Here is a 27,023-nt window from a genome sequence, read left to right on the forward strand (position 1 = left end):
ATGAAAAACCAAAATTAGTTTTTAAACGTTATTCTAATTATTTGGGTAAATTGAAATGTAATTAACGCAAACGCTGTCATCTTTTATAAATAGTTTAATAATTAATAACAAATTAGAAACTGAAATTGTATAATAATCAAATATTCGTGTCATACTGTGATACATAGTGTGAGATATACTAGATATTATACATAATATATGCACATGACCAAACAAACAAATAATAATAAAAAAAATTAATAATAATACATTTTTACATTTTATCAAAAAAAAAAAAAACAATATTTAAACATACTTTTCTATATAATAAGCCGACAGTATAAGGCGACCACTTGTACATAAAATCTCATTGGTCGTTATCGCGGCGAGGTCATATCATATGGTAAGGTAGGTAGATAGGTAGGTAGGTAGGTAGGTATACATTTAAACAGCGTTTCGTTAATTTATTTTATATTATTATATATACTATGTACAGGCGATACACAATCTATGGCACATATTTTGCATTCCAAAAGTAAGTTTCAACAAATGAAACGCCGTATTTGATAACCACTACTACATTGTATTGTATAATGCGTATAACACACTCTGTATGGGAGCTAACTTATTGGTGGGGGGGGGGGGGGCTGGTATACGCGTGGGACGAGATCTCGCGGGTACTAATTGATGATGATGACGATGACGACGATGATTTAGGAGCCTCGCGAGTTCTATTTACAGCATTGGATGAACGGGAACGCGAAACAGTTTTTTCTTGGCCTTTCGATGGCCGCGCGGACCGATTCCGTGAATATGGTGTCCAACCCTTCGTTGGTCAGAGCTGAACACTCCAGGTACTTGACGGCCCCGATCTTTTTCATCATTTTCTTGCCCTTTTTCCGTGTTATACAGTCGTTTTGGCTCAGCCTTAAATCCGTTTTCGTACCTGCAAATGTAATAGTAATTGTTTGATAACGGTTATTCGAACTTGTGTATACCAAACTTCCAGACAATACTATAGCTAGTAATAAATTACAGTATGATATTATAAATATTATGACACGGCAGAACTTAGAAATTAAAGTATATACGAATTGAATAATAGCAGGAACAACGATATTTTATAATATATAATAATAAGGCACGTGGTTATAATCATCGCAATGATCATGACTCGTGATTCGCTATATAGACGATAATATTAATATGAATTGTAGTCGGCGTCTTAAGAGACCCCCTACAAATTGTTGTAATGAGTTCTCAAACAAAAATATATCAGTGAAACGGACGGTTTGGGAGTATTGAAAATAATTAAGACCTATAAGACTAGTACATATTTTTTTAATCGGTTCATTTAACCTTAATTTTGAGTATAATCAAACTATATTGTGTTGAGTATACCTTCTAACGTTTTACCTATATCGTATGTTCTACGTTTGATAAATTTATTAAAAACGCATATTTAATGAAGAAAATACCGTTGAATAAATCACCATAAACATAATATGATATATATATATATAATTATGTAAAATATATAGACCAATACATGCGAGTCGTTATGGTACACAGCCATTACATTTGGATTATTATTTTTTATGAATGCAATTATTATTTACTAGGCACCATTGTAAAAGATAACCATTATAATGTTATGTTATCCGCACACAAAAGGTGGGTACAAATATTACTCTTGTTCAGTCGTACATTCGTGTGTTTGTAGTTTGTACGGACTCTGAATGTTCGTTTATTTGTTTTCGCGTAATTATTTTGAACCAATGTTAGCAACATTTAATTTTTTTTAGTTTGTTTACAGTTAAACCAAATAAATGATTTGTGTATACTGTTTTATTTTAATACCTAACAAGTATTATTTCATCTGTTTGGGATGTTTAATATTATGATCATGATCATATAATGATCAATATTTATCATATTAAATTATCCCAGTGAAATTATATATATATCTATAGATTTGATTATTTTTATTAAGTTTTTGCGAATTTTAGATCCAATATTTGTCCAACTACTTACTGTACACCGCAAAAATTAATATATTATTAATTATTATTATAACAACCATCAAATCGTTACCTATACAATACAATTAAAGTAGAGATTACAATATAATATTTGACGAACAGAAATCAACAAAAACCGACTAAATAATTGTTTTTCATCAGTTCAAATATTATGTTATTTATAATCAATACTATTCGTGTGCTGAATATTTATATCAATACAATTCAAAACGCATTGAACATAATATCCCATCCCAGCATTCGCTCCCATACGGTACAATACAGGATTCGTCATCAGGCCTTACCGATCAATATCACAGGTATTTTCGGACAGTGGTGTTGAATTTCCGGATGCCATTTACTGGCAATGTTTTCGAATGAACTCCGACTACCGACTGAATAGCAAAGTAGAAAACAATCCGTCTGTAATATAATATTGGCATATTACTATAACATATTATGAATGGTTTCATCAGTGATTCAACCGGAAACCATGTGTTTCAAAACTGGGCAGCGTATTACAATTGCAGAGAATAAAATGTTAAGAGTGGTTCGATAATCAATTAGTTTATTTTAAAGGTTTTTCCATTATAATTTTCCTGAGTGAGTAATCCACAAGCCAAGAGTAATATAAAATATGGAAAAATATGTGAGATTATGAAAATAAAATTGTATGCACGTAATAGTATATTAAATGTGTGTTTCAGTATTAAAAAACTAATAACGCTATAACTCACATTAGGATAAGACAGTGGCCTAAGTCTTTCGTAATCTTCTTGGCCGGCAGTATCCCACAGACACATGTTGTACTCTTGACCATCCATAACCATGTTCTCTGCATAATTGTCGAATCTTAAAATACGTTAAAAATATTTATGATTATTATTAGCAGCAAACACATATTCTTTAAAAACACTTGATTAAATTTCTTCCCTATTAAACACCCAACTATACGAATAATATTGTCAAATATATACAATATTTTTTTTTTTTTTTTTTTTTTTTTTTTTTTTATTGGGTAACCCGCGGCAACATAGGCCATTGGGTGTGGGGAGGGCACTGTAGGTTTTATATTGGGTAGGTTTGGTAGGTTTTATATTGGGTAGGTTGGTACACGTGTGTGTTGTGTTTGGCAGAATTTCTAATGGGGCACCCGTAGGTTTCTGCCATGCCCCGGGGTGGGGGGATGGCGGCACTTGTTCTCCGGACACCGTGACTTGCACGGAGAAAAATGCCGCCCAGTGGTCGAGGATCGAACTCGGACCGGCTGTGCCGAATCCGTCGCGTTAGACCACTCGGCCACCTCGTCCCCCCATATACAATATTATGGATGTATATTCTAATATAACATTAACATGTATTTATAAATTAAATTTGTTATATTTTATATTCTAACAATATAGACAAGCAAAAATGTTTTATTTAGAAATACGAACATTATGGATACACGTTGTAAGTTTAAAACTAAATAGACAATATTATGTCTATAAAATACATTAATAATTATAACGTAATGTCAAGGTACATTGGACACTGATCACATAATGCCTGTCATGCATGAGTATTATCAAAGTATTAATCAAAATAATTAATTAAACTGTAGGTAACCTACGTATAAAGTATATTATATATAATTTTTTTACTATTTTCAGACTAAGGCCAATAGTTCATTAGGAACTCAAAAAAAATATGATACAACGTATGGAGCAGCATAATATGTTCAAAACTAAATGTAATCATATTTGAAAGTTGTTGACATAACTAAGTTTTATAATAGAGGCCATCGCGGGTCTCTTAGATATTTGATAAAAATGTAACTACAAATTAATTTAATAAGAAATTAAACATATTATAAGTTTAAAACTTGAACCGATGTTAAATTGATTTAATTCAACTAAAATTAATATAATTTGTATACTTAAGTAGCAATTATAAACTAAATGCATACAAATATATGTAATACAAAATATATATTTTCAAATATAAAGCATTTAAGGTTTTTATAATAATGGATTTATTTGAATTGTAATATTACGTTTTTTAAAAATAAATTTAAATATTTGTTTTATAGTACCTACTATTAGTGTTTTCGAAAAATATGAAAACCCAAACAAAGAAAATATAATGTAACATTTACATACTTTTGACATACTAAATATCCAATTTACATATGATTATTTATATTATCTAATTCGAATGCAATGTAACAGAATAAGTAAGTATAACAACTTTAAATGTTAATATAGGTCGCTTCATAGTTAACATTTAAATAAAAAGAACCTTCTCAAATATTATTTAGTCACAAATAATATGACTCATTTCTGACATACTTTCTCTACTACCTACGTATTTTAATTAACGTGTTTCATGAACACTTATGTCTTATGTCATACGAAAATCAGCATATAATGATTTACACTATTTATTCATAACAATCTAAAAAATCGTATTTCGTATGAATAAATTTAACAAGTCTCCAGTTAACATTGAACTGATTACAAAATAAAACCAAGTGCGATACTGCAGGAGTTATTTGAATTATTTGTTGTGCTCACTGGAGGAGATGTCTTTAAATTTGAAAATAATAATAAATAAATAATAAACCTTCATGGAACAGACTATGAGTGATAGTATATGATCAGGTAAATGATTTAAAGGGGTTTTATCATGAACAAATAATACTTACATATATTGCATTCGCTTTTACGCTATAAATTATAATGTATAGGTTATTGTTTTTTTTTTTTTGCTATTTCCTCTGAAGCCACTAAACAATTCTAAAGTGTTCCTATCCTAACTATTGTCTGCAATCTGCAGAACTTTTTTGATATTCACTACTGCGCAATACTGCCCTTACATACCCCCTCAGGAGATAACCAAAAAAATAACAACGAAATATCACACCCATGCTCCAATTTCTTATTATATTGTGTTCGTACTTCAATTTTAACGACGAATAACTTGCACAAAGATCGCTATCTTAACAACGTAAACGTTAACTGTAACAAAGCCACTCTTTAGATTTTCATTTTGTAGTCAAATTTTTAAAATTAGTTATTGGGATTCACAAAATGTAGGTAAGTACTAGTAAAAAACATAAAAACTAACGCTCTTTTAAATATTTTTATTATTTTGATCGACAGATTAAAATGCACGATACATTATACTATTGAGTATCATTAAAATTTTAATATTAAAAAAAAACTCCATGTAGGTAGTAGGTACTACTTATACAGTTCTTAGTATTTTTTGATAGTATATTTAGTACTATTTACTTGAACAATTTATCAAGATGAGAAATGGTATAGGAATGGTTTTTCTGTAACAAATGTTTGATATTTTAAACTTTAGGCATCACTTGATTGATACAAATAGTAAATATTTATAATTTTAGCTGAAATATAATGCAAAAATAAATAAATTACAATCATGATTATTACAAAACTGGGTTTTTTTTATATAAATTCATATATTTCACGATTAAAAAGTAATAAACAGGATGCACCTCTAATCTGGGATTGTATTTTGATATCGCTATTAGTGAAATGACGGAAAACCGTATATTTTTTTTTTCATAAAAATGTATAAATATAATGATATAGTTATCAATATTGAACAAAGTTTAGATTACACTGGTATACACGTTCAAATTATAAATCATTACGATACCACAAATATGGAATTAGTTACTATAGCACTTTAAAACAACAGATTATTCTAACAATCCATTGGCCTATAATATTAGATAGAATATTAGAAGTAGTAATTTTAATATTACTATATTAAAATAAATAATAAACAATAATATGAGACATAATAATATTGGGAATACAAAAATATAGTTATCACCAACACAATAGACTACTAACCACTGATGCAAAAACTATATCAAAAAAAAACTTATCAACGTGTATACTATATACTGTACCAACCTACTACATTATAATCACCTTGCTTGTATATAGATTTACACTTGCATTTGCACAAAAATTGTTTTCACTTACACGGTAGGCACGTATTCGGTAGGAAATTGCTTGGTCGTGTAGGTGATGAGCATGCAAGTTTTTCCGACCATCCCATCGCCGACTGCAGTTATCTTCAACGGCCTCAACTTGCTGCATTTCTTGGACGATCTGATGGTGTCGCTGTAATGTGATTCGGCTCCCATCGTTAAACACCTGCGAATCACGGTAAGCATTATAACCAAGTAGTTCACATTGGAAACATTTGGCCGCCGACGGATGTGAATCCGCGTAACGCGGACAAACACGACACAAAAAGGAGGAAAAAAACGAACAGGAAGACGATCTCCGTTAAAATCTAGATCGATATGGGACATACGCGTCTAAAGGGCGCTTCTTCAGCTGCCCCCGATCGCACGGGAAAAGGATTTCTATTATTTATTATACACCCTCCCCGTTTCCGGTTATGATCTCGTTACACGTGCAACACGTGAGTATATACACCGGGAGCAGCTCTCACGTTCCCGTCGGTGTCTGTTGTGTGTGTGTATGTGTATAGACTGCACGCAGCAGTGCGAGTGGTGAGATATGAAACGAAATTATTCAAAAGAAACCTCAACTTCCATTACGGGTTTAATTTGTATTTCACTCGGCGCATCGGGTCTCGTGATAAATGTGATATAATATATATGAGTGCGTGTGTGTGTGTGTGTATGATGCGTGCCCGACGAAACTGAGTAAAAACAAATGTAAACATACGGCGCATTTTAATATTCAAGTCTGGCGTTTCCCAACCCATACGTGATTAAGGGAAAGGAAGTGTGGTATATTAAACGAGACTATACAGGGTGTCTATTCGTGCGATGGTTCTCTCGCGCACTTACGCACACATGCGTCCACATCTGTAAAATATTATGTATTTTAATATACTTTTTTGAGACTCTCTCGTAATTGTTTGAACCCTCTACGACGGAAATCGTAGTAAACCGTCTAGTAAAATATTTACCATGATGAACGTTGTTTAATTGTCACGATGATTATATTATCGCGGGTTTTTAACAAACGCGGGAAAGAATATTTGGATTTTATTCTGTTACGAGTTTTAGTCGGAAAAATACTGCGAATAAATGTCTCGATTCTTCGCACAGCGCGGTAAAATCTTTCCAAAATCGCAAAATAACGATAATCAGGAAAAATGTCGTAATGGTGCACACTAGGACAAACACTGGTCACGACGAGATCAGACACCCTGTACGCTAGGGAGGTCTGGGGGTGACTTACGGTTGTCGTTGCCGGAAATATGTGCTGATCGTAATATTAATACACGCCCGGCGTATGCCGATGGATCATCATACAGGTGACGGCACATGTCGTGAATATAAACGCGCAGAACTGAGAGGTCATCATACGTGCCATAGACCGCCGACAGGAGCGGTGGCCACCAAGTAATTATAATTAACTACGAGTGCTAGTTCTTTGAGAGCTTCTTTCGTCAAGCTTTATCCTACCAACAGCCAGTCTATACGTTAAGAAGTCACTATACTATTATTACTGTTATTATTACTATCATTGCTTTGTTACTATTTGAATATTGAATATAATATTATCACCAGTCATAAAATCGAATTACATTTTTATAAATGGTAGTTGCATACAACTTATAATACGTCCGTATATAGGAGGGCGCAAAATTAATAATATAATAAGATAAATCAGGGAAAGGGACGTAATGGAGATACGACATCATGGCCTCCATACTGTACACATACAAATAAAAACGTTTGGCAATTATATTTCAATCGAAAAATAACGCGAAACCCGTCCACCGATGTAGTATGTTCCGCGAATAGGATTCCTGAAGTAGAAACTATCATGAAAAAACTACTGACACTTATATCATGTTATGTTCGCAAATATATAATAATAGTAGCAATAACATAACTACGAAACATAGTATTTTGTTGCTGTAGTCTGTTTAGCAAAATATGTATACGTAGTACATTTGAAACGAATCGCACATACGCTGCACACGAGCAGCAAACAATATTGTCAGATAGCAAATTTATGTGCACCGCACAGACACTATGCGTAAATTATTATATAGCAGTCGTCATATCTATATAAGTAACTATACCACTGATTAATGTACGCAAATAGATCGGACATCGCTACTGTGCACTACTAGTTAAAATGGATGGAAAATTTTTTTTTAAGTGGGGAGTATGTATTAAACTGTACAGAGGAGTCGAGAGTACTTCACGTGCACTGTAATGGACGACGTCTTAAATTTTAATCTAATGATAAATATTAAATAATAATTGTATAAAATGAAAAACGGATTCTGAGCGAAGATGGTAAAACTTTTTCGTAATCAAACAATTATTTTAATAATAATATTAAAACTTTAATAAATAATCGTATTTTCCAGATTAGTTTTAAAAGGATTGAGAATATTCAATTTTTACCTCCCAAAAGTACCAACTAAATCCAAATTTATACAAGAATATTCCATCGAAGCTGATGGTTAGAGCATATTTTCTACTAAAAAAAGTGGTTCAAATAATAAAAAATCGCATCGCAACGTTTAGAGTCTAAAATTATGGAATATATTACGCTGCGAAGGTTCGTAAATCGCTTAAAATATTGTATGTATTTATGTTGAAATGTTTGAATTTTTAAAGTTGTTCGAACTATTGAATTCGTCAAACGCCTACACCCAGCTATAACATAATAATATGATATTGTCGGAGATTCGCTGGTCACCGAGACACAGCATAATATATTATTATTTTATGACGTATTGACGTATATATAATATTATAATACGGTCATGATAAAATATATGATGTATGCGTAATGCGTGTAGAAGCATACATGTAAAATTCAAACCATCGTCGTACTGCGGCGTGAAATATTAAAATTTATCGGTATAAAAATCACACGCGCGGCGGCGGTCAATACTTTCAAAACGTTAACTATCTACGGTTTTTTTTTTTTTTAACCCAACGAAAACTTTAACGAACAATCGTAATGCAATTTCAAACCGTTCTACGCGGAGTTGGGGTGTGGTGCTCTATATTATGTTTGGCGACCGTCGTGTCTATACCTAGTACCTACCATGAAAATAATACGAGGATATTATATGGTTCCCGTCTGCGGCGTATATTATAGTTGTCGTTTATGTGTATCAATTAAAGGTGATTGCCCCCTGTCAATGAATTAAATGCCCATTGCATCACCGAGCGCCAAATATTAAAAAAAAAAAATAATAATAATAAAACGAAAACGCCTCTGCTGCACGTGGTACACGTTCAACGGTTGGTTAATATAATAATCTATCACCGTCTCGCAAACGGAAGAGACCGAACTCGAAATAAGATATTAAAACGCACAGTTGCAATTAGAATATCGTTCACCGACAATATTATTATACATAATATTATATTGTGCGGAGGAGTGCGTTACTAATTTTTTTTCGACAAATTATAAATTCACCAAACCAAGGTTGGATGCCTCTACACACGCGTACTATTATAATAATATATAATATTTTAGCACGCGGTGACAAAGATATACCTGCAGCGTATTGTTTATACGTGTTTTTGTTCTACAACAACGGCATTGATTAGATAATTTACGACTTTTTTTAGTGTTATCCGTACGTACGGTGCCAATGTTCCTCGATATAAATCTATAAAAAAAAAAAATAATAATAATAAACGAAAAATTATGATGTATTGTTCCCGTCGCGTGGTTGTCTTCTTGAACCTAGAGTGTCAATAATATTAATAATAATAATATAACTATTATTATTATTTTTATTATTACTATTATTATTATTCCTTATGAATATTTTTCGAACAGACATACAACCGACGTGATATTTTCATAACGCTATAGGTGTTCAAATTGAATCGCAATAATAATTTTTCAGAGATAATAATATAAATAAATCAGTACCAAACGTAAATATATTTTGTATTCAAGTGGGTATCTAATAGTTGTTCATATTATTGCATAATAATACAAAACATTATGCATTCGTCAATAACTGCATATGGTACAACAACTCACTCTTGCGTACCAAAATAAATAAATAATATATAAGGTGATTCACCAATCATGCTCACCTCCCTCCCCCCTACCACCAAAAAAAAATTATTTTTAAATACTAATATTTTTTCTATCTTTTAAGGAGTAGGTACTCCTGATTCCTGAGAAAATATAAGCATATTTTTTTAAAATTAGAATATTACACTTTTATTACAATTTATTTTTAAGCACGTGATTTTTTTTATGCATCTAAATGGAAATTCAAACAAGTAGTATCAGAGATATTAAACTTCACGTACAATGGATAATAGTCCGTATTTAATGATAGTTTTGCATAAAATATTAAATACCTAGATATAATATTTGAGTCTAGATTAAAAATGTTAATATATTAGGTACTTACCACTTACCAGCTATATACCCAAATGACTTTAATTTTCAAATAATCATACCCATCATCAATAAACCATATCTTTTAAACCTATTTATTTATCGTATGGCATGATAGACAATTTACTACATAGTTTAAGGCGTTAAAAATTAAAACATAAAACATATAGCTTGTGATAGATCTAATATTATTTTGATTTGGGTTTAACAATATAGTAATAGTGTAAGTGAATAATAATAATAATAATATGTTGTGGTCTTTATGTAGGTTTAAAATTTAAAGTTCTAGGTCCAGCGATTCTATCCATACAATTGCTTTAGGGGATGCTGTACCTAAATATATCGTGCCATGTTCCTTGAAACTTTCTAAAGGAGGAATTCTAGAACGATAATATGTTTTACACTCTCTAATAGATTTTTACAGTCACAATGAGTATTTTCTGTCATTCACCATTGTCAAAAGCATTTCTTTAGTTCAGGTTTCTTTAGTTCTGGTTCTGATCCTATTCAGGCAGCTCCGTGTTTTCCTGGGCGTATTTAGGTTTTTGTCATGGGGATATATGACTTTATCCAGTAGTCCCGCCTTTAAAGTTGGAGGCTTTAAGTTAAACCTAAACTTATATTAAACTTAGGAGGCCTAAAATTTGCATTTAATATACAGCCCATGTGGAGGGGATAAATCTCCTTAATCCACCTTCGTCAATACGCCACTGAGTGTATATAGTATCAGTCATTTCTAGCTGGCGAGTGTATGAATATGTTACTGACAGAAGTTCTGAACATTTGGACTATTCTATGTTCCATTTTTTTCCATGCCGATTGATTGTGATATATTGTCCCATATAGGTATTCTAGAATAAAGCCTAGATTGGGGTAAGTTTTTTTAGTAGGTACTTGATGTATCGGATATATTCTAGAGTTGGTTAAACAGTTTATCTTTTGACATTCTCAAATAGTTTTAAACCTATTACCGAGGAAAATAATTGTTTATTCTTAGAACATTACACTCGGAAATATGCTTGTTCAAATTTCGACGTTAATGCATCAAACAATTTTCAAAAAAAAAATATGTGCTTGACAATTTGTAATAATTAATCGTGATTTTTATTTAAATATAGATATATTTATATATTGTGTCTCAGGACATTTATTTTGAAAGGTATAAAGATTGAAAATATGGGGTAAACACCAATGCAAAATACAAACGTAATTTTAAGTATACTTAAAATTATGAAAATCCGTATTTGAATAAATTCAATATTAAAGGAAAATGCGGGGGTGAGCATAATATGCTTGGCGAATCACCCTGTATATAGCAGGTACGGAATACGTTACGATATTATGTCAATAATGCTCATGTAAACGAATGTACATTTTCCGTACATTATTATAATATGTGCGCGCGCTGCAAAACAAACGTGGGGTACCTAGCTTTATATATTATATATATATTATAACGTGTATATAATATTGCGGGTATGAAAATTCTCTGAATTGAAAAAAAAAACGCAAAAAATTTAATAACGATTACCGTAGTAGAATGTTTTCCCACTTGAATGCTATATGCGAAACTACATCAAAAAGAAGGAGAACGCTTTGAAAGGATTTTGTTTTACAAAGACTGATGGTTTTACGAGGGTATACCTATTCCATTTGGTCCGGTGTTTAATTATCCCTCGGTGACGTAGGAGCTTATAGACGGCCCCGAACAATATTTTAGGCTTCCCGCCAAGAATCCAATGCCCCTGGTTATTTGGCCCACTGTATTACGTACACACACGTAGTCTATGGTAGGGATCATAAATGAGTAACAGTATTACGAGCAATGTTATGTTAAATTCTAGTCACCAATAGGTAATTAATACTAATTATTATTCATAGCGGAATTCGTGGAAAAACGCAGAGACCGTGATTTTAACATTACAAACACGAATAGGCAACATTCTTCTGCTAAACATTAGCAATTATTGTTACTACAGTACCTATTACATTATTAAACGATCGCCGCAACTGGTTCACCGTTAGTCATTATTAAAACCAGAGTTCGCAAAAACATTTAACCATCAATTTCAACTTAAATTACATACTACCTACCTATGTTATGTACATTGTACACTAAGGAAGGACAGATTTCATTTTTGAAAATTTATTTTTCGTTATTACAACAACTAGTTGAAAATAAAATATTTTTAATATATTATAATATTGCGTAGTATACCTAATAATTAATATAAATAATATTACCAATTTTAAGCATTATCTGTACCTATATAATTTGTTTTTTTTTTTTTAATATATGATGGATTATTATCGATGCTTTGACGCTAAAAACGAAATAGGAAATATGTTATATGAACTGCAATTTAAAAAAATTAACATATTTTCGTACTTTTTTATAAATTTAACTGATAAAAAATAGTGAGTATATTGTACCTACTACTTTCGATAGGAATTTTATAATTACGACAAAAACAACTCAATATTATGATCACGAAGATAAGAAATATTTAATCTTCATAATAATTATGAACTTTGTATTAAATTTTCAAGCATTTTTACTGAGCAACAAAAATGTTATTATTCATACATCAAAAAAGTGTGAAACATTTAAACTATCTATAAAAATCACAAAAATATTGGAAATATTTTTAAAACGATAGTGCACTAGTCCAGACATGTCTATTATAGAAAATGATAATATTATTATTCAGTAAAATATGCAAGTATCTATACAGTATTCAATGTTTGAATTCCAACAGAAAAAACAAAATCGATTTTATCAGACTATTTTTTCGTTTACAAATTTATATAGTTTCCCTAATTTCAATTTTTTGTTTATCCAGATTATTTTTAAAAGTACTGACTAGGAGAATTTTACTTTTAACCACCAAAGTATTAACTAAATCCACAATTTTCTACCAGAAGAAGAAACCACCATCAAAGTTTAAGATTGAAATATTTTTACTGCTTCGAAAAATCGAAAGATTTCATTTTAAAACCAATATACAGTCATCGCTCCACTCAGAATGTAAAATAAAATACATATCATATTATATGTATAATGTAGGAAGTACTACTACAGGTACCTAATAATAAAATATAATATTACATTGCACATTATTCTTGTTTCACTTATATTAATCGTAAAGATGCCTACTATGAAAATGTTATTTACACACTAAAATCCGGGATAAAATCATTTAATCGACATTTTTTTCCAACTAACGTTACATTAATAGTAGGTATTCAGCTACTGTAGCTTGTGTAGCCATTTCAACAATTCCAAATTAAAAACAGATGCGACGTTATTATTTTTTTTCTTTCAAATTAATAATACGATATTCATATTTCACTGTGAACACGAAAAGTATAAACTAACCACTTTTTTCTTATACCACGCTACAATTCATTACAAAATGTATAATATTATATAGTGTATAATTATTACTATGAAGATTTTTATTTTCAATTTTCAAAAGTCATTAAGTTTCGGATAATACACTATAGTAATAAATTCTCTAGCCATTAAAAAAAAAAACCAAAATTGGAAACTGGACAATATTTCTCCTACATTTATTAATTTATAAAAATAACAATTGCAAGAATGTATTTCTATTATAACTCGATGTCTCAATTGTTAATAAGTATAGGTAGTTTTAGTAGTCTTGTAAAAGGAAATACACAAATTTGAACAACATAACTACAAGGGATTTATTTTTAAAATATTTAAATTATAAAACATTAAGTGGGTACTATGTACCTACAATTATAGTTTTCCAATATTTTAATAATTAGGCAATTTATTTGTTATTTCCAATTAGGTACAAGTATATTAAAATACAAATCAGTTAAAATAAGATAGATTTCTAAATTCATAATATATTAGAATTATATACTTAGATACCTACTTAGTTTAAATATAAATTGTTATCAATAATGCGTAATTTTAAGTGTTTAATGTTACCTACTAAACAAACCATATTTTGAAACAGTAATAAATACTACAAATTTCACTAACTCAAAACATAAATACTTCTTAACATTTTAATGGTTAAACATCATAACGTTTTTAATTTAATTTTTTTTTTTAAAAAACAAGAAATTAAAATGTTAGTACCTAGTTAGTACATAGATGATTATATAGTAGCCAATTTTAAATAGGAAATTCAAATAAACTTACAAAATATAATACATGAACCCGGCGTATGAGAAATTTACGTATATTGTACATTTATTGTACATCGATTTTGACTAGTGTTGAACGAAATTAGGTATATGTTTATGCTCGTGAAATTAAAAATGACAACGCAAACACACGTCACCGATATTATTCGATTAATGTGTTGTTTTTTTTGGTTTAAAAATATTTTAAAACTTTATCAAAAACGGAGCCAAATGCAATATTAATTATTACAGTTTAAAGTTACAAATCTGACGTAGTTTTTCACGACAAATTGAGGAGGGTTTTGGATGAAATCGCGTAGGCCGCAGCTCTAAACCATATTGAATGATTATAGGCGAGCGTGTGGATGTAATTTACTAAATAGGTAAGTGACAAACTAACAAATAATAACAAATAACAACTATCGATTTGTCCGATGATAAATCGACTAATCACCCTGGCAATACGTATTTTTATCATTGTGGTTATGTGGCTTTCGGCTACATATATAAAAATATAAAACCCTTTAATAGTGGAACTGTAACAATATAGTTTCACTTTTGTAATTGCACTTTATCTTTTCAATCATTTATATTTTAAAGTCTATGGTAACATCGATGCGAATAAAAACTATGCTTAAGCTCAAACGAATACGATGCATGTTCATATTTAACAACGGACTCGAAAATTTAAAAATATTTTTTTTTCCACTTAATAAATTGCAAATATTATAGTGTGTATATAACTTATATTGTTGACCGTAAGTTGTATAGATACTTTTACCTAAATATTAGTGACGAGTGGTATAATTGTTGAACTGTACCGGTTAAGAAATTTCAATTTTAATATTAAATAAAATAATAACTCAACAATTACTATTATCATTTTAATTTTCACGAAACTAATGTAGATTAAAAAATGTTTTACGTTAAAACATTTTATTAAGATCTGGGAATTCTTTTTTCTAAAAAATATAAAGATAATATATTATATTGTTTGGTATTCCGAAGACTTTCGATATGAATTCGTCAAATAACAATTGTCTGTAAAAAATAAAACGAAGAACCTTGCGCCACTGTCTTACAATATTATATAACATGTCAACATGGCAAACTTGCAGACTAAATTGATGTTAGCTCAAAGCCTCTAAATGCTTTAATACAGAAAATGAACCAATCATTATTATCAAAACCGAATAGTAATAAATAATAATATATTATTTGTGTTTGGACGATTGTTTTTCATGATATTTAAAATATGTTGATGCGAGTTAGGCATCTACGAGTAATGAATATAATATAATTATTACAATAATTTAAAAAGGCTCATAAAATCATAACTCACTTAAAAATTTGAATATCGAAAGAACTGGACGTAATAATGTATAATATACAAACACAGATAATGTTCTTACCGTTAAGTTTGATGATAAGTCAAATTCATTCTAATATCAAAGCGAACCACACAAAACTGGTTCTGCTGAACGAAAATTTGCCAAGTTGTTCATTTGTTGTACCTACGCACGTTTTAAGACGGAGACAACACATGGTGGTATGTTTATTGTTTATACTATAGTACCTATATATTATTTTATAGTAATAAAATTAGTAGGTATCAAAGTTTAGTGACTTGAATCTCGAGTAAGTAACCGCATAATTGAGTATTGCATATTATTATTTAGTAACTAATCTGCGAGCCAAATGTTACAGGCTATTAAAATTTGTTTTTTAGTAATTTACGAAATATGTATTTGTACAACTATTGTCTATTATCATATATTATAAATACAATTTTCAATAATATTGATGATAAAATATGGTTTTTATAAGTTTAAAACAAAATATACTATTATTTATAATGCACCGTAATAGGTATAGGTATAATGCTATAAATAGGGATATAAATATACATGATAATTAAATAATTATATAATACAATGATCGTACAGGTGTATAATACCAATATTGTGTTCCCTTCAAGTGGAATTGGTGTTATTTGTTTTTTCTCAATAAAATATTGCCATTTTTCTTTATGGCATCACTTATGGGGGGGGGGGGGGCTCGACCGTAATGTAGCAATATATAAATATTACCTATTTTATATTAGATTAACATTTTGTAATTAGTGCTTTTACAACTCCGATCACATTCTTGAAGGCGTTTAAGAATCTTTTTAAAGTAAAAAATAAACTCTCTAAACTTGCTCCCTATAGTTCCCATTGATTTTTGAACAATCATTATAATCAATCCACATGAATGTGTTTTGCTGTGTTTCACGCACGGAAGACCGCAGACGGATATTGAAATTAAATTTCACCTGACGGTGTATAAAAATCTGTATATTATATATTGTCTTGTTGTTGTTGTACCTACTTTGTGCGATATAATATTTTGAAATTCATTAAATAGGTACCTTTAATTCAAACTATTATTGTATAAAACTATATTTAATAAGTCGATTTCTATAAAACTTACGGTCTAACGTTAATCAACTAATAACGTTAAGTGGCTATTTTGTAAGTAGTAGATACATGAATAACAAATTCAAAATTCACTATTTAAGCTTTATCAAATCTTTAGAATTTTTAATTTTAGATGTTATTACAATCTCAAGGTACAAATACATATTTCAGCGGGCGATATATTGTTGAATATAGATGGAAATTAAAAGACCAATATTTTTCAATCTTTTTCAGTATTGCAGTACCTACAAAAAGTATAATTAAAATACCCATCGATAACAAATTGCGATTCACAAATAACAATAACTAAGAGTACAAGCATATAATATTATATTATTATGTATGCTTCAAAATCTATAAATATGTTTTTTTTTTTAAATATTAATTTTCAATTTCAATGCAATGCCGACAATATTTAATACAATATAAACATAAATCCAAAATTTTATTTTTGAATTTCTCTCTATTTGTATCGAAATTATTACGATTTACGAAAAAGGTTATAAAATGTTATAAGATGGATTATAAATTTATTATGATTACCTATAATCGTTTTGAAGTACATAGCGACGTCATAACAGAGTGATGACTGTCGCTTGTCAACATTACATAAATATTGAATACCTCGAGTCCTAGAATAATAGGTATTGTTCAAGTGAAAATTCATAAATAAATAATTAATAAAATATACAACATCGAGAAAATTAATAATATGTTACTGAATTTGAATTATTATATAACTAAAATGAATTAAACAACGATAGAACCATAAAAGAAATAACACGATGTATGTTATAACATTTATTGATTATTTGCTATTGCCTCAGTTTTATGCATCTAAAAATCATATTTGATTTTATCTAGATACCTAATTGATCAGTTTTTATCGAAATAGGTACTTCTAAAAATAACAGTTTATCGAGGTTTTTTCATATTTTATAATCATAATAATAATATTAGTACCTGTATATAAATAAATGTTTTTCAACCCTAATCAAAATAAACATAAATATTAAATAATAAATGGATCAAATAATGTTTCATTTTATTTGTTAATATTATATACCTAACTATCAATTATAACATTCGGTGATATGATTAAAAGCTTAAAACAAGTACCTTTTATATCCACGTTATGTGTCCAATAAGTTTCAAGCGTGTACAACCACCATCTAAGTTAAGTGAATTTTACCAATTTTGCTCAAACTGTATTTATGCGAATGGACGAGACTGTCACGACAAGATTTTAAATATTTTAAAAACAATCATAAAAAGTTATAAAAAAAATAATAATTATAATAATCGGATAAATGTTTAAGTAAAATACAATTTCAAAAATACACACACTAAAAATATGATTCACGTGAAAAGCGTTGCGATCAACGTCAAACGGTTCTAACACTATAAGATTTTAAAACGACGCCGACTCATCGGAAGGCTTCAGATGAACTACTCACTAGTCACTACTCGCACGGCACACAAATACACAATACGTCCCGTAACGCCCTTGAATGCAATATGTCGCAGCAACAACACATGTTGAGTGGTTACCAAACAAACCAGTTTGACGCGTCATCAGTTCGCCGGATCTTGCAACAATATTGGAAACCAATATCAGCGTTGAGTGGGGGGGACCCGTGTAACGTTGGTACTATAGTGTTATTAATATTATTATAATAATTTCCGTAAATCGTTGACGAACTCGCCGACTCTGATAAACGCTTCATTTGGTTTCCTGTATAATAGTATGTCCTGGAGGGAAAATTATCCATACAATTTCAGCATGTTTTTAACGTTACTACGTTTATTATGATATTTATTTAATTCATTATTTTAAACTACCTTCGATAAACCTTGTGCTCCGGGAGTAGGGTTTATGGTATAATTTAAATACTCCAGCAAGTCCACGTAATCCACTTTATTTGTCTCGTGATGAACAAATCTAAAAAAAAACTTATTTTTTATTATTATTAATTATATGCTGTACAAACTTCGGGTTTGTAAATTCTTAAATAACAGGTTTATTTATAAACGCTGTAAAGTGAATTTTTACAGAGTAGGAAGAGGACAATTTAACCAAAAAGTACCCCCAGTATAACATTTTTAATAAACATTCAGTATATACACATATTATATTATATACTCATGATTATTATATACATGTTGTATTGTGAACGAAATGCCGTCTCCGGGGGGGTATGAGAATGTATGACCCCCATATCACCCCTCCCGTAGATACGCCACTAATATGTATAATATTATGTATACTTTGTATAGAGTGATACTTTTTTAAATGTAGGTACATGTTGTGGTATGAACAATATGAACTACATATTATATTAAGTTATACTTAATATTTTATGCTATTACTAAAAACCTTGTATTAAATTTTTTTTTTTTCTCTGACGCTTTTGAAAATTACTGACCAACCATTTATTTTCCCAACAGAAAAGTTACTGAAGTTGAAAATAAGTGAAGGAAGTTTATAATAAAAAAATATACATTGTAAAATCAATACATTCATTACTATTGCTAGGTATTATTATAGAATTAAAAATATAATGAAATTTATCAAGGCCCTATTTGAGGGGAGTTTGGGGGTTCAACCCTCCCCCCCCCCCCGGAAACTTTTTTTAGTTAATGATTTTAATTTATGAAACTAAATTAATTATAATAATTTACCATATTATTTCTCTAATAATATGATAACTGTAAGTAGGTACCTATATTATTATTATTATGTTTGTATTGTTATACACCGATACTTTATACATATTAATATATTATAATATTAAAATCGTGCGAATACAAATTTTGTTGGCATTTTCTATGTATTATAAGTATATCACAAGCGATTTATCGACGGACGACGATAACTTATTGAACACTTTTGTTAACAAGTCTGTTGTCTATACTCGTATTGACATTTTTATCCGAATTCGACTATGAAGCATAATTAATATAATTACATTTAAATTCTGAATTTTTTCCAAATATTTCTTTTCTTTTGAAACTATGAGCTACATTATAAGTTACGATATCAATACCAGAACGCACATTTTCATTTACAAGATTAAAAAGCTATTTGGGTAAGTACGAAACTCATCAGACCAATTACGTCGGAGTAACCTCGAAAAACTTGGACCGTACTCGGATCGGATGTATGAGAACTGTGAATATATTATTATGCATTGAAAAACGATACATAAGTTCGTATTTCCGAATACACGGATACCCTAACGGATCAGACTAGGAACGGACCAGGATCAGATGTGAGTACGTGTGAAAGGACCTTTACGGGTCTAGCTCTAAAGTCTTTAGTCATTTGAGTGTGCTAGTACAAATTAAAAGCAACCCAGAATCCAGATGATGCAATTGATTGTTTCGCAAAAGAAAAAATATACTGCTAGACTTAATACTATAAAACGTTTTATTTAAAATTGTGTGCATCACACATGTAATGCATACAAAACCATATTCGGTTAATTATTATTATAAGTTATAACATATACATTTTTTTAGTTGGTTTTTTATATTATGAAAAAATATTATTTGGTTTTAAGCTCCTCCCGAAAATTTTTTCCAGCTACAGCCTTGTAATTGACAACACTTAATATAATTAATTCTTATAAATAAATAAATTGGCATTTTTTCTTGGCTTTTTTTTCTTACATTAGTGTATTATACATAAATACTTCATCTTACCTCTCTAATAACATATTTATAATTTCAGTGGAAAATGGTAGTTTTGCACTTTTTAAAGCTTTGAATGCACTACTGCGTTCAAGATATCCGTCCCTCTTATCCAAATTTCTTTGTTTGAAATTAATTTCAAGTCCGTCGAAACCTACAAACAATTCTCGCTTCAACTCATCCTGCAAAATGCTTCTGAATAAATTGTCAGATACTTCTTTGTACATTCCGTGCTTTTTGTACTGTAATGCCAAAACAAACATGCCATGGCGACTAAAATTTGGAAACTTATTCAGCATTATTTCGATAAATTCATTTCTTTCGATTTCATTTCTGTTTTGGAAATATTTTGTTTTTAACGTATCTATATCAGTTTTTATTATTTTTGATATTTGATTCATTACGTAATGAACGTCACTATGTGGAAACTGTTAAAAATGTATTTTAATAAGTTTTGGATTTTTAGTATGGACACAATGCAAACTCACTTCTTTTGGATGATCCATCATAAACCTTAACGTCCTATCCTCTACATCAACAAATACAAATTGGAAACCATCTATAATCAATTTGACACCAACGTATAGTTTAAATATTACATTAAATTCGTTTGGACTTTCTTTTGGAATTTTTCGTTTTGAAAAAAATCTACAACCTATTGCACCTAAAAAAATACATGAAATCAACAAATTAGTAAATACATATGCTATGTATAGGCTAATATACATGTCTAAATATAATAAAAACTTACCAGCTGTTTGTATATTCATTTCGGAAACAGAAAAACTTTGATCGCTTAGAAAACATTTTACGATAAATTCTCGATTGAGATTGTTCGGTTCCTTAGGTAGAATTTTTGCTTTAAAAACTAAGGCTTCCATTGTTGAATGACTAAGTAGTTTATTCAAAACATTTTCATCGTGACACACTGGTATGGTTTGGACAGTCGATCTTTCTTTCTCTTCTATTACTTTTGGAGAGTCAATTGCAGAAGGAAAATTATCTAAATTACAATAATAATACATCAATTATAGGTACCTACAATATATCAAGCATTAGAATTATATTGTTATAACATTTTTATAACCTACTCAAACCATAATCTGAATAATATTGCTTGGTATACTCGTCACAACTAGACAAGACTATTTTTCGACTATAAACGTCAATTTCAGCTCCCACATGTAGATTTGACCAATGATAATAACAGTCTTGAGCATCACTCAAATTGCCTAAAGGATCAAAAGCATACCATTGATTCATCGAATTTATGGCCAAAACATTCAATAAATCATTTTGTTCACTAAAACCCGGTGGTTTTACATAAATTCGATCCTAAAACAAATCCAATGCATCATAATAACTTAGCATATATTTCAGTGTTTTATTATGATGTAATACTTTTGGAAGTTTTTGTCTTTTAAGAAATGTCTTTAGACCACCATCTGAATTATGTTCAACAATCTGCATTGTATCGTCCGCCAAAAAGTAACGAACTTCCAAAATATGTAAGTCACCATCAACATTATAACGATCGTCCCAAAAACCTTTAAAATTTAAAATGCCTTCGAATCCTTGAGTTTGTTTATAGGCGGGTGACATTACTTTGCTCGTTGGTTGTTTTTTTTTTGGTGTCTTTATTCGTTATTTGTTACAATACATCCATTAAAAGTATAAAAAATAACTTATAATCATATTATCAAACAGTTATAATTATGGTTTGTATGTTAAAGAATATTAGTATTACTTTTTCTCTTCCAGTAAAATATGGGTCAACGGGCATTGCCATGTTTTCGGGTACATCAACACCTGTTTTTTTCAAAAAATCTCTTGTGAAACTATCGACGCCAATTATTTTAAACTGTTTCCCATAAAACTCCACAGTAATTCCGACATTGAAGTCTAGTAGTTGATAGTAGTCGTTATTGTTATTTGATAACGGAATTTTATGTCGTTTTATTAAACATCCTGCAGTTAATTAACCAACAAATGTATACAGTTATTTAGATAACAAATAATATGGACAATGGACATAATATTATTACAGTCGAATAAATAATATCAGGTGATTACAAAAATTCAGTACTATATTCTACACATCATTACAACGTAAATGTTTTGATATCATCTTGTAATTAGTTTATTAGTTTATTTATTATTATTGTAAATTATTAACCATGAGTAAGAGATAATATTGTATGCGTAGAAATCATAATTTAATAGATCATTATAATTATAAATGTATAAATTATTATAAACTATGTAATTATTAAAAATCATCAAACAATAATTGGACACATATTTGATTGAAATTTGAATCATTTGAATTCTCTATTAATACTCAACTCGATCATCTGCTACACTTGTTTTACGGCTATTTAAATGTTATAACTTATAAATATCATAAATAATATTATATACTGCACTACAGACCCACTTTAGGTATCAGGCATTCGTATCGACATCGCTCAATTCGGTGCATATAGAAGACAACTATAATAGTATACTGCCGGCTAATGCAAGTGTGTCACAATATTAAATTTAAAATAATAATTACAACTGTTACTTATTAGTTATTAATTATTACATTAGGTAAAATATCCCGTCACAAACTCGATTTACAAACGGTTTAATGATTTTTCTATATTACCTTGTACCTACCCGAAAAAGCATACATACATAAACCTAGTAAAGTAGTAAGTACTAAGTTTAATAAAAATTAACAATACATAGTTATAAATCAAATATCTTTGTTGCTTTTTAGTTCTCACAAAATGTATAATTAACATAATTATTTGGCATAAATGTATTTTAAATACACACTTAACAGCTAACAAATGGAACTGAGCTCCCGTGGCTTAGATCACTTCTTAGTCCTTATAGTAGTGCTAAGTGTTCGAAAAAACATAAAAATATATACCATAATATGTACAATGATTATTGCCATTATTTATTTTCTTCTCTCGACGACCTTGGGAAATGGAAATACTTCACCGATATCATATTTAAGTATTTAACGCATTACTAATTAGTAATTAATAGGAAGGTGCCTACCTAGTACCTAATATAGTATTTTTTCAATTAAATTAATGAATAATAAATAATATTAAAACGTTATCGTTATAATATATTCCTGTTATTTTAAGAAATCAATACATTATTAAGTCATTTAGCTATTAGAACAATTAGTTTATAAGTTATTAGTAAATAGTAATATAGTTGTAAAATAAAGTAAGTACCTATGTAGATTGTAGGTACTGTCTGTATACTCGTAATCACAAATAAAAAACGATAAAGAAAATCAAACGAAAGAACAATCTATTTACATTTTAATTTGTACCTACGTAAAAACGAATTTTACCTATATTATGTTAACTTAATATTATTTGTTTCAACTTTTAACTCAGAAGTCATAATATATTTTACATTTAATTATACAATTTATACCTAATTACTCGTGTAGGTAATCAAAATATTTCAATACTAATAAAAAGAATTTACCTTGTGGTAAACCACTGTTGATAACGACGGGTTCAACTACCTTAATTGTATTATCTTCAAGAAAATAAATTATTTTGCATTTTCTTAAATTATAGGTACAGCCAAAGCTTTCATTCACCGTGCTTTTGAAATATGCATCGAATGTTAGGTTCTGGAATGACATCAAGTCCTGATTACTATTTTTAATGTTAACGTATTTATATATTTTATTTGTTTGACTCCGCTTAAAATTATGGTAACTAATAACTTCTAACCAAATATGTAATTACTGTACACCAACATTTACGTTGGTCCTCATCTACAGACTACGGTTTACTTACCTGTTTATCAAATACTAGCCAAGTAGGCTTTTTGGCTTCTTCGAGATCTGTTGTGGAATTAAAGACGGAATTACATTTCTTTTCATTTTTGACGTGTAGTGATCTGATAATATGTACACCGCTCATGATATCAAAATCAGGGGTCTTCGGATACCTCATTTTAATTTCCTTGTATTTATAATTGAATAATTGTATTAAATTAAATATGTTTATAAAAATTACATTTTATTGTATTATATAAAATCATTTACTTTGTTACAAGTTTGAAATCCTGGTATCATTGGCAATTTATAAGACATTATAATGCTTGGGATTATTCAATACTTAGTATCATTAAATTATTATATGAGCTACTGTACGAATATAATAAATTAATCCTTGATAATGTTTTTAAAAAATATTTTAACTCACTTTTAAACAGCAAATTATAATTATATTGTAACCATATTGTAATATACAATGAATAAAGAATTCGCGGTTAGGTATTATGATTTCTATTTCTATATGTTTGGTCAATACTTTTTATCTGAGAGGGGTGACTATATAGCATTATGTTGCGTAGCTTGGAAACAAAAATCAATTATAATAATATGTGTTAACTATTTTAAATGTCAGTTGAATTAACACCACCCGTGAAGTGAATTAATAATATTGTCTTAGAACTTAGCTGGTACCTATATTGACAAACCGTAATATATGAAATCAAAATTGTTGAATGAACAATAAACATAATTGTTGTTGTTATTATTATAGTCATAATAATAATAATAATTTTTGTGCGCTATTATCAATTATTTCAATTAAATAAAAAAAATATAGAAGTAATAGTAATAACTGCTAAACGGTTAGTAAAATATTTATCAATACTGCTGTGTATAGTGTGTGTTGTGTGTATATATGTGTTTTGATATGACATAAAATATCCGATGCAAAACATAATTTAGTAAATTTGCGTTTAGAGAACCAATTCTGCGTGGTTGGGTTCAGTGGTGTTCCCATAGGGTATGCAGTATAATATACAATATACTCCATAATATTATACAGGCCGAATGCTCTCAAGAATTTGTTGAAAAATCATGAGTATACAACTGCAGTGTGTACTCTCAAGTGATTCGCGAAAAAAAAAATGCTCGTTAACGCGGCACAGGTCCTGTCGGTCTTTCTGACTGAACTGATTGTTAAGTTCGAATCTCGTCTGAACTCTCGTCGAACTCTTGACTCTTGAGTTAACTTTTACATAATGGCTGCAGGTAATGTTGTTATAATAATTATACTATAATATTACAAAATGCTGCCGGGGACGATGAGCATACTGCATAGGTTAGGTTAGGTTAGGTTAGGTAAGGTAAGGTTATTTAAATTGTCAACTTATATAGAAAATTCATTGACTTTAATAAATGTCGGAATAGGTTTAAGAAAAATATTAAATTTTAATTTTACCTACCTATATACGTGACCATGATCAAATATACACTTCGCGCCACCTCCTATATTTAGCATCACTGCATCAGTATATAATAAAACAAATATCTATATGATGAAACATTGACATTCGACGGCTTAGTATTCTTTTAAAACACTTAATGATGGTTATGTATAAACACAAATAATGTTACTAACCTAAACCTAATAACTTAACCTTTAACGTCGGAATGTCAGATAATAGGTATATAGTTCACTCTTATTAAATCTCAAAACACAAAATTGGTTCTGATCAATGCACAAATTTCACGTTTGTAAGGAGGAGACAACTCACGAGAGCAAATTAAAAAAAAACAAACTTTATATTCGTTTAAAGCTGTTTTTTGTTTCAAATATTGTTTTATGTCTTAAACAGTTTTATAAAAAATGTACAATCTTTTTTTTTTAAATTATTATTGATAATGCTAAGTTACAACATTCTAAGTACCTATAAAAATTAAATTTCTTTAAAATTTAGATCGATAATGTATTTGTTTTGCATCATCAGAACTAAATTCAACTTAAATTCTAAATAACAAGTAATATACGATTAATAGAATTATAAATATTTCTTGTGATTCAACTTCAAACGTTTAATATTTTTAGACATTTTTATATGTACAAAATGTGTCGATTCTACAATATTATTGGTTTTGGTGTTGTTTTATTAATACGAATATAGTATAAATTAAACACATTTTAATGCGATAATACGATTATAATAGTTCCCTCCGGTCTAAAAATAACCGATTTCAAAAACCAACAAATTTTTTTTTTTGTTTGTTCCCTATGGCCACCTTAGATTTCAGATATTTATAATAAAAGCTTTAATAATTAAATGACATTGAAATATATAAGAAAACAATCAGTCGTACAATTCGGACGGCAGCGACGGCCGTTGTGTCTATATACTATAGTACAGAGTATGTGATGATTTCTATCGCACAATAATTCGTGCGGTCTATTGACTATTTATAATAATATTATATTTTAATTACTATTATAAACTGGTGGGGGGAA

The 27,023-nt window shown here is 29.3% G+C and overlaps 2 protein-coding genes across 3 annotated transcripts; both read right to left on the reverse strand.

Moving 5' to 3' along the window:
- Positions 1-79: 79 nt before the first annotated feature.
- On the reverse strand, positions 80-18,477 carry LOC132943074 (ras-like GTP-binding protein RhoL). 2 transcript variants are annotated; one of them, XM_061011870.1, is made up of 6 exons: positions 18,148-18,477; positions 9,539-9,653; positions 6,005-6,178; positions 2,738-2,852; positions 2,306-2,423; positions 80-925 (listed from the first exon to the last, which is right to left on the reverse strand). In XM_061011870.1, exons 3-6 carry the CDS (start codon positions 6,166-6,168, stop codon positions 711-713), a joined length of 612 nt encoding a protein of 203 aa, XP_060867853.1. In that variant the 5' UTR covers positions 6,169-6,178; positions 9,539-9,653; positions 18,148-18,477; the 3' UTR covers positions 80-710. The 2 variants fall into 2 exon arrangements, with proteins under 2 accessions (XP_060867853.1, XP_060867852.1); XM_061011869.1 differs by lacking the exon at positions 9,539-9,653 and having other exon boundaries at positions 18,148-18,475.
- LOC132943073 (EF-hand domain-containing family member C2-like) lies at positions 18,340-25,274 on the reverse strand. Its single transcript, XM_061011868.1, has 11 exons — positions 24,794-25,274; positions 24,543-24,710; positions 24,223-24,373; positions 22,469-22,689; positions 22,123-22,356; positions 21,813-22,056; positions 21,473-21,724; positions 21,210-21,385; positions 20,734-21,149; positions 18,871-18,970; positions 18,340-18,780 (listed from the first exon to the last, which is right to left on the reverse strand). Exons 1-11 carry the CDS (start codon positions 24,839-24,841, stop codon positions 18,700-18,702), a joined length of 2,091 nt encoding a protein of 696 aa, XP_060867851.1. The 5' UTR covers positions 24,842-25,274; the 3' UTR covers positions 18,340-18,699.
- Positions 25,275-27,023: the final 1,749 nt, after the last annotated feature.

This window comes from Metopolophium dirhodum, chromosome 4 (assembly GCF_019925205.1).
Source record: "Metopolophium dirhodum isolate CAU chromosome 4, ASM1992520v1, whole genome shotgun sequence".
Taxonomy (NCBI): domain Eukaryota; kingdom Metazoa; phylum Arthropoda; class Insecta; order Hemiptera; family Aphididae; genus Metopolophium; species Metopolophium dirhodum.

Excerpts from the sequence above, each read along its gene's own strand:
- LOC132943073 (XM_061011868.1), bottom strand. The coding sequence starts at position 24,841 with ATGTCTTATAAATTGCCAATGATACCAGGATTTCAAACTTGTAACAAA. Across the intron at positions 24,711-24,793 it reads GATTTCAAACTTGTAACAAA|GAAATTAAAATGAGGTATCC; the intron begins GTAAATGATTTT and ends TATAAATACAAG. Across the intron at positions 18,971-20,733 it reads ATAAATATGTTATTAGAGAG|ATTTGTTCATCACGAGACAA; the intron begins GTAAGATGAAGT and ends GTTTTTTTTTAG.
- LOC132943074 (XM_061011870.1), bottom strand. The coding sequence starts at position 6,168 with ATGGGAGCCGAATCACATTACAGCGACACCATCAGATCGTCCAAGAAA. Across the intron at positions 2,853-6,004 it reads ACCGAATACGTGCCTACCGT|ATTCGACAATTATGCAGAGA; the intron begins GTAAGTGAAAAC and ends ACGTATTTTAAG. Across the intron at positions 2,424-2,737 it reads GGCCACTGTCTTATCCTAAT|ACGGATTGTTTTCTACTTTG; the intron begins GTGAGTTATAGC and ends ATTATATTACAG.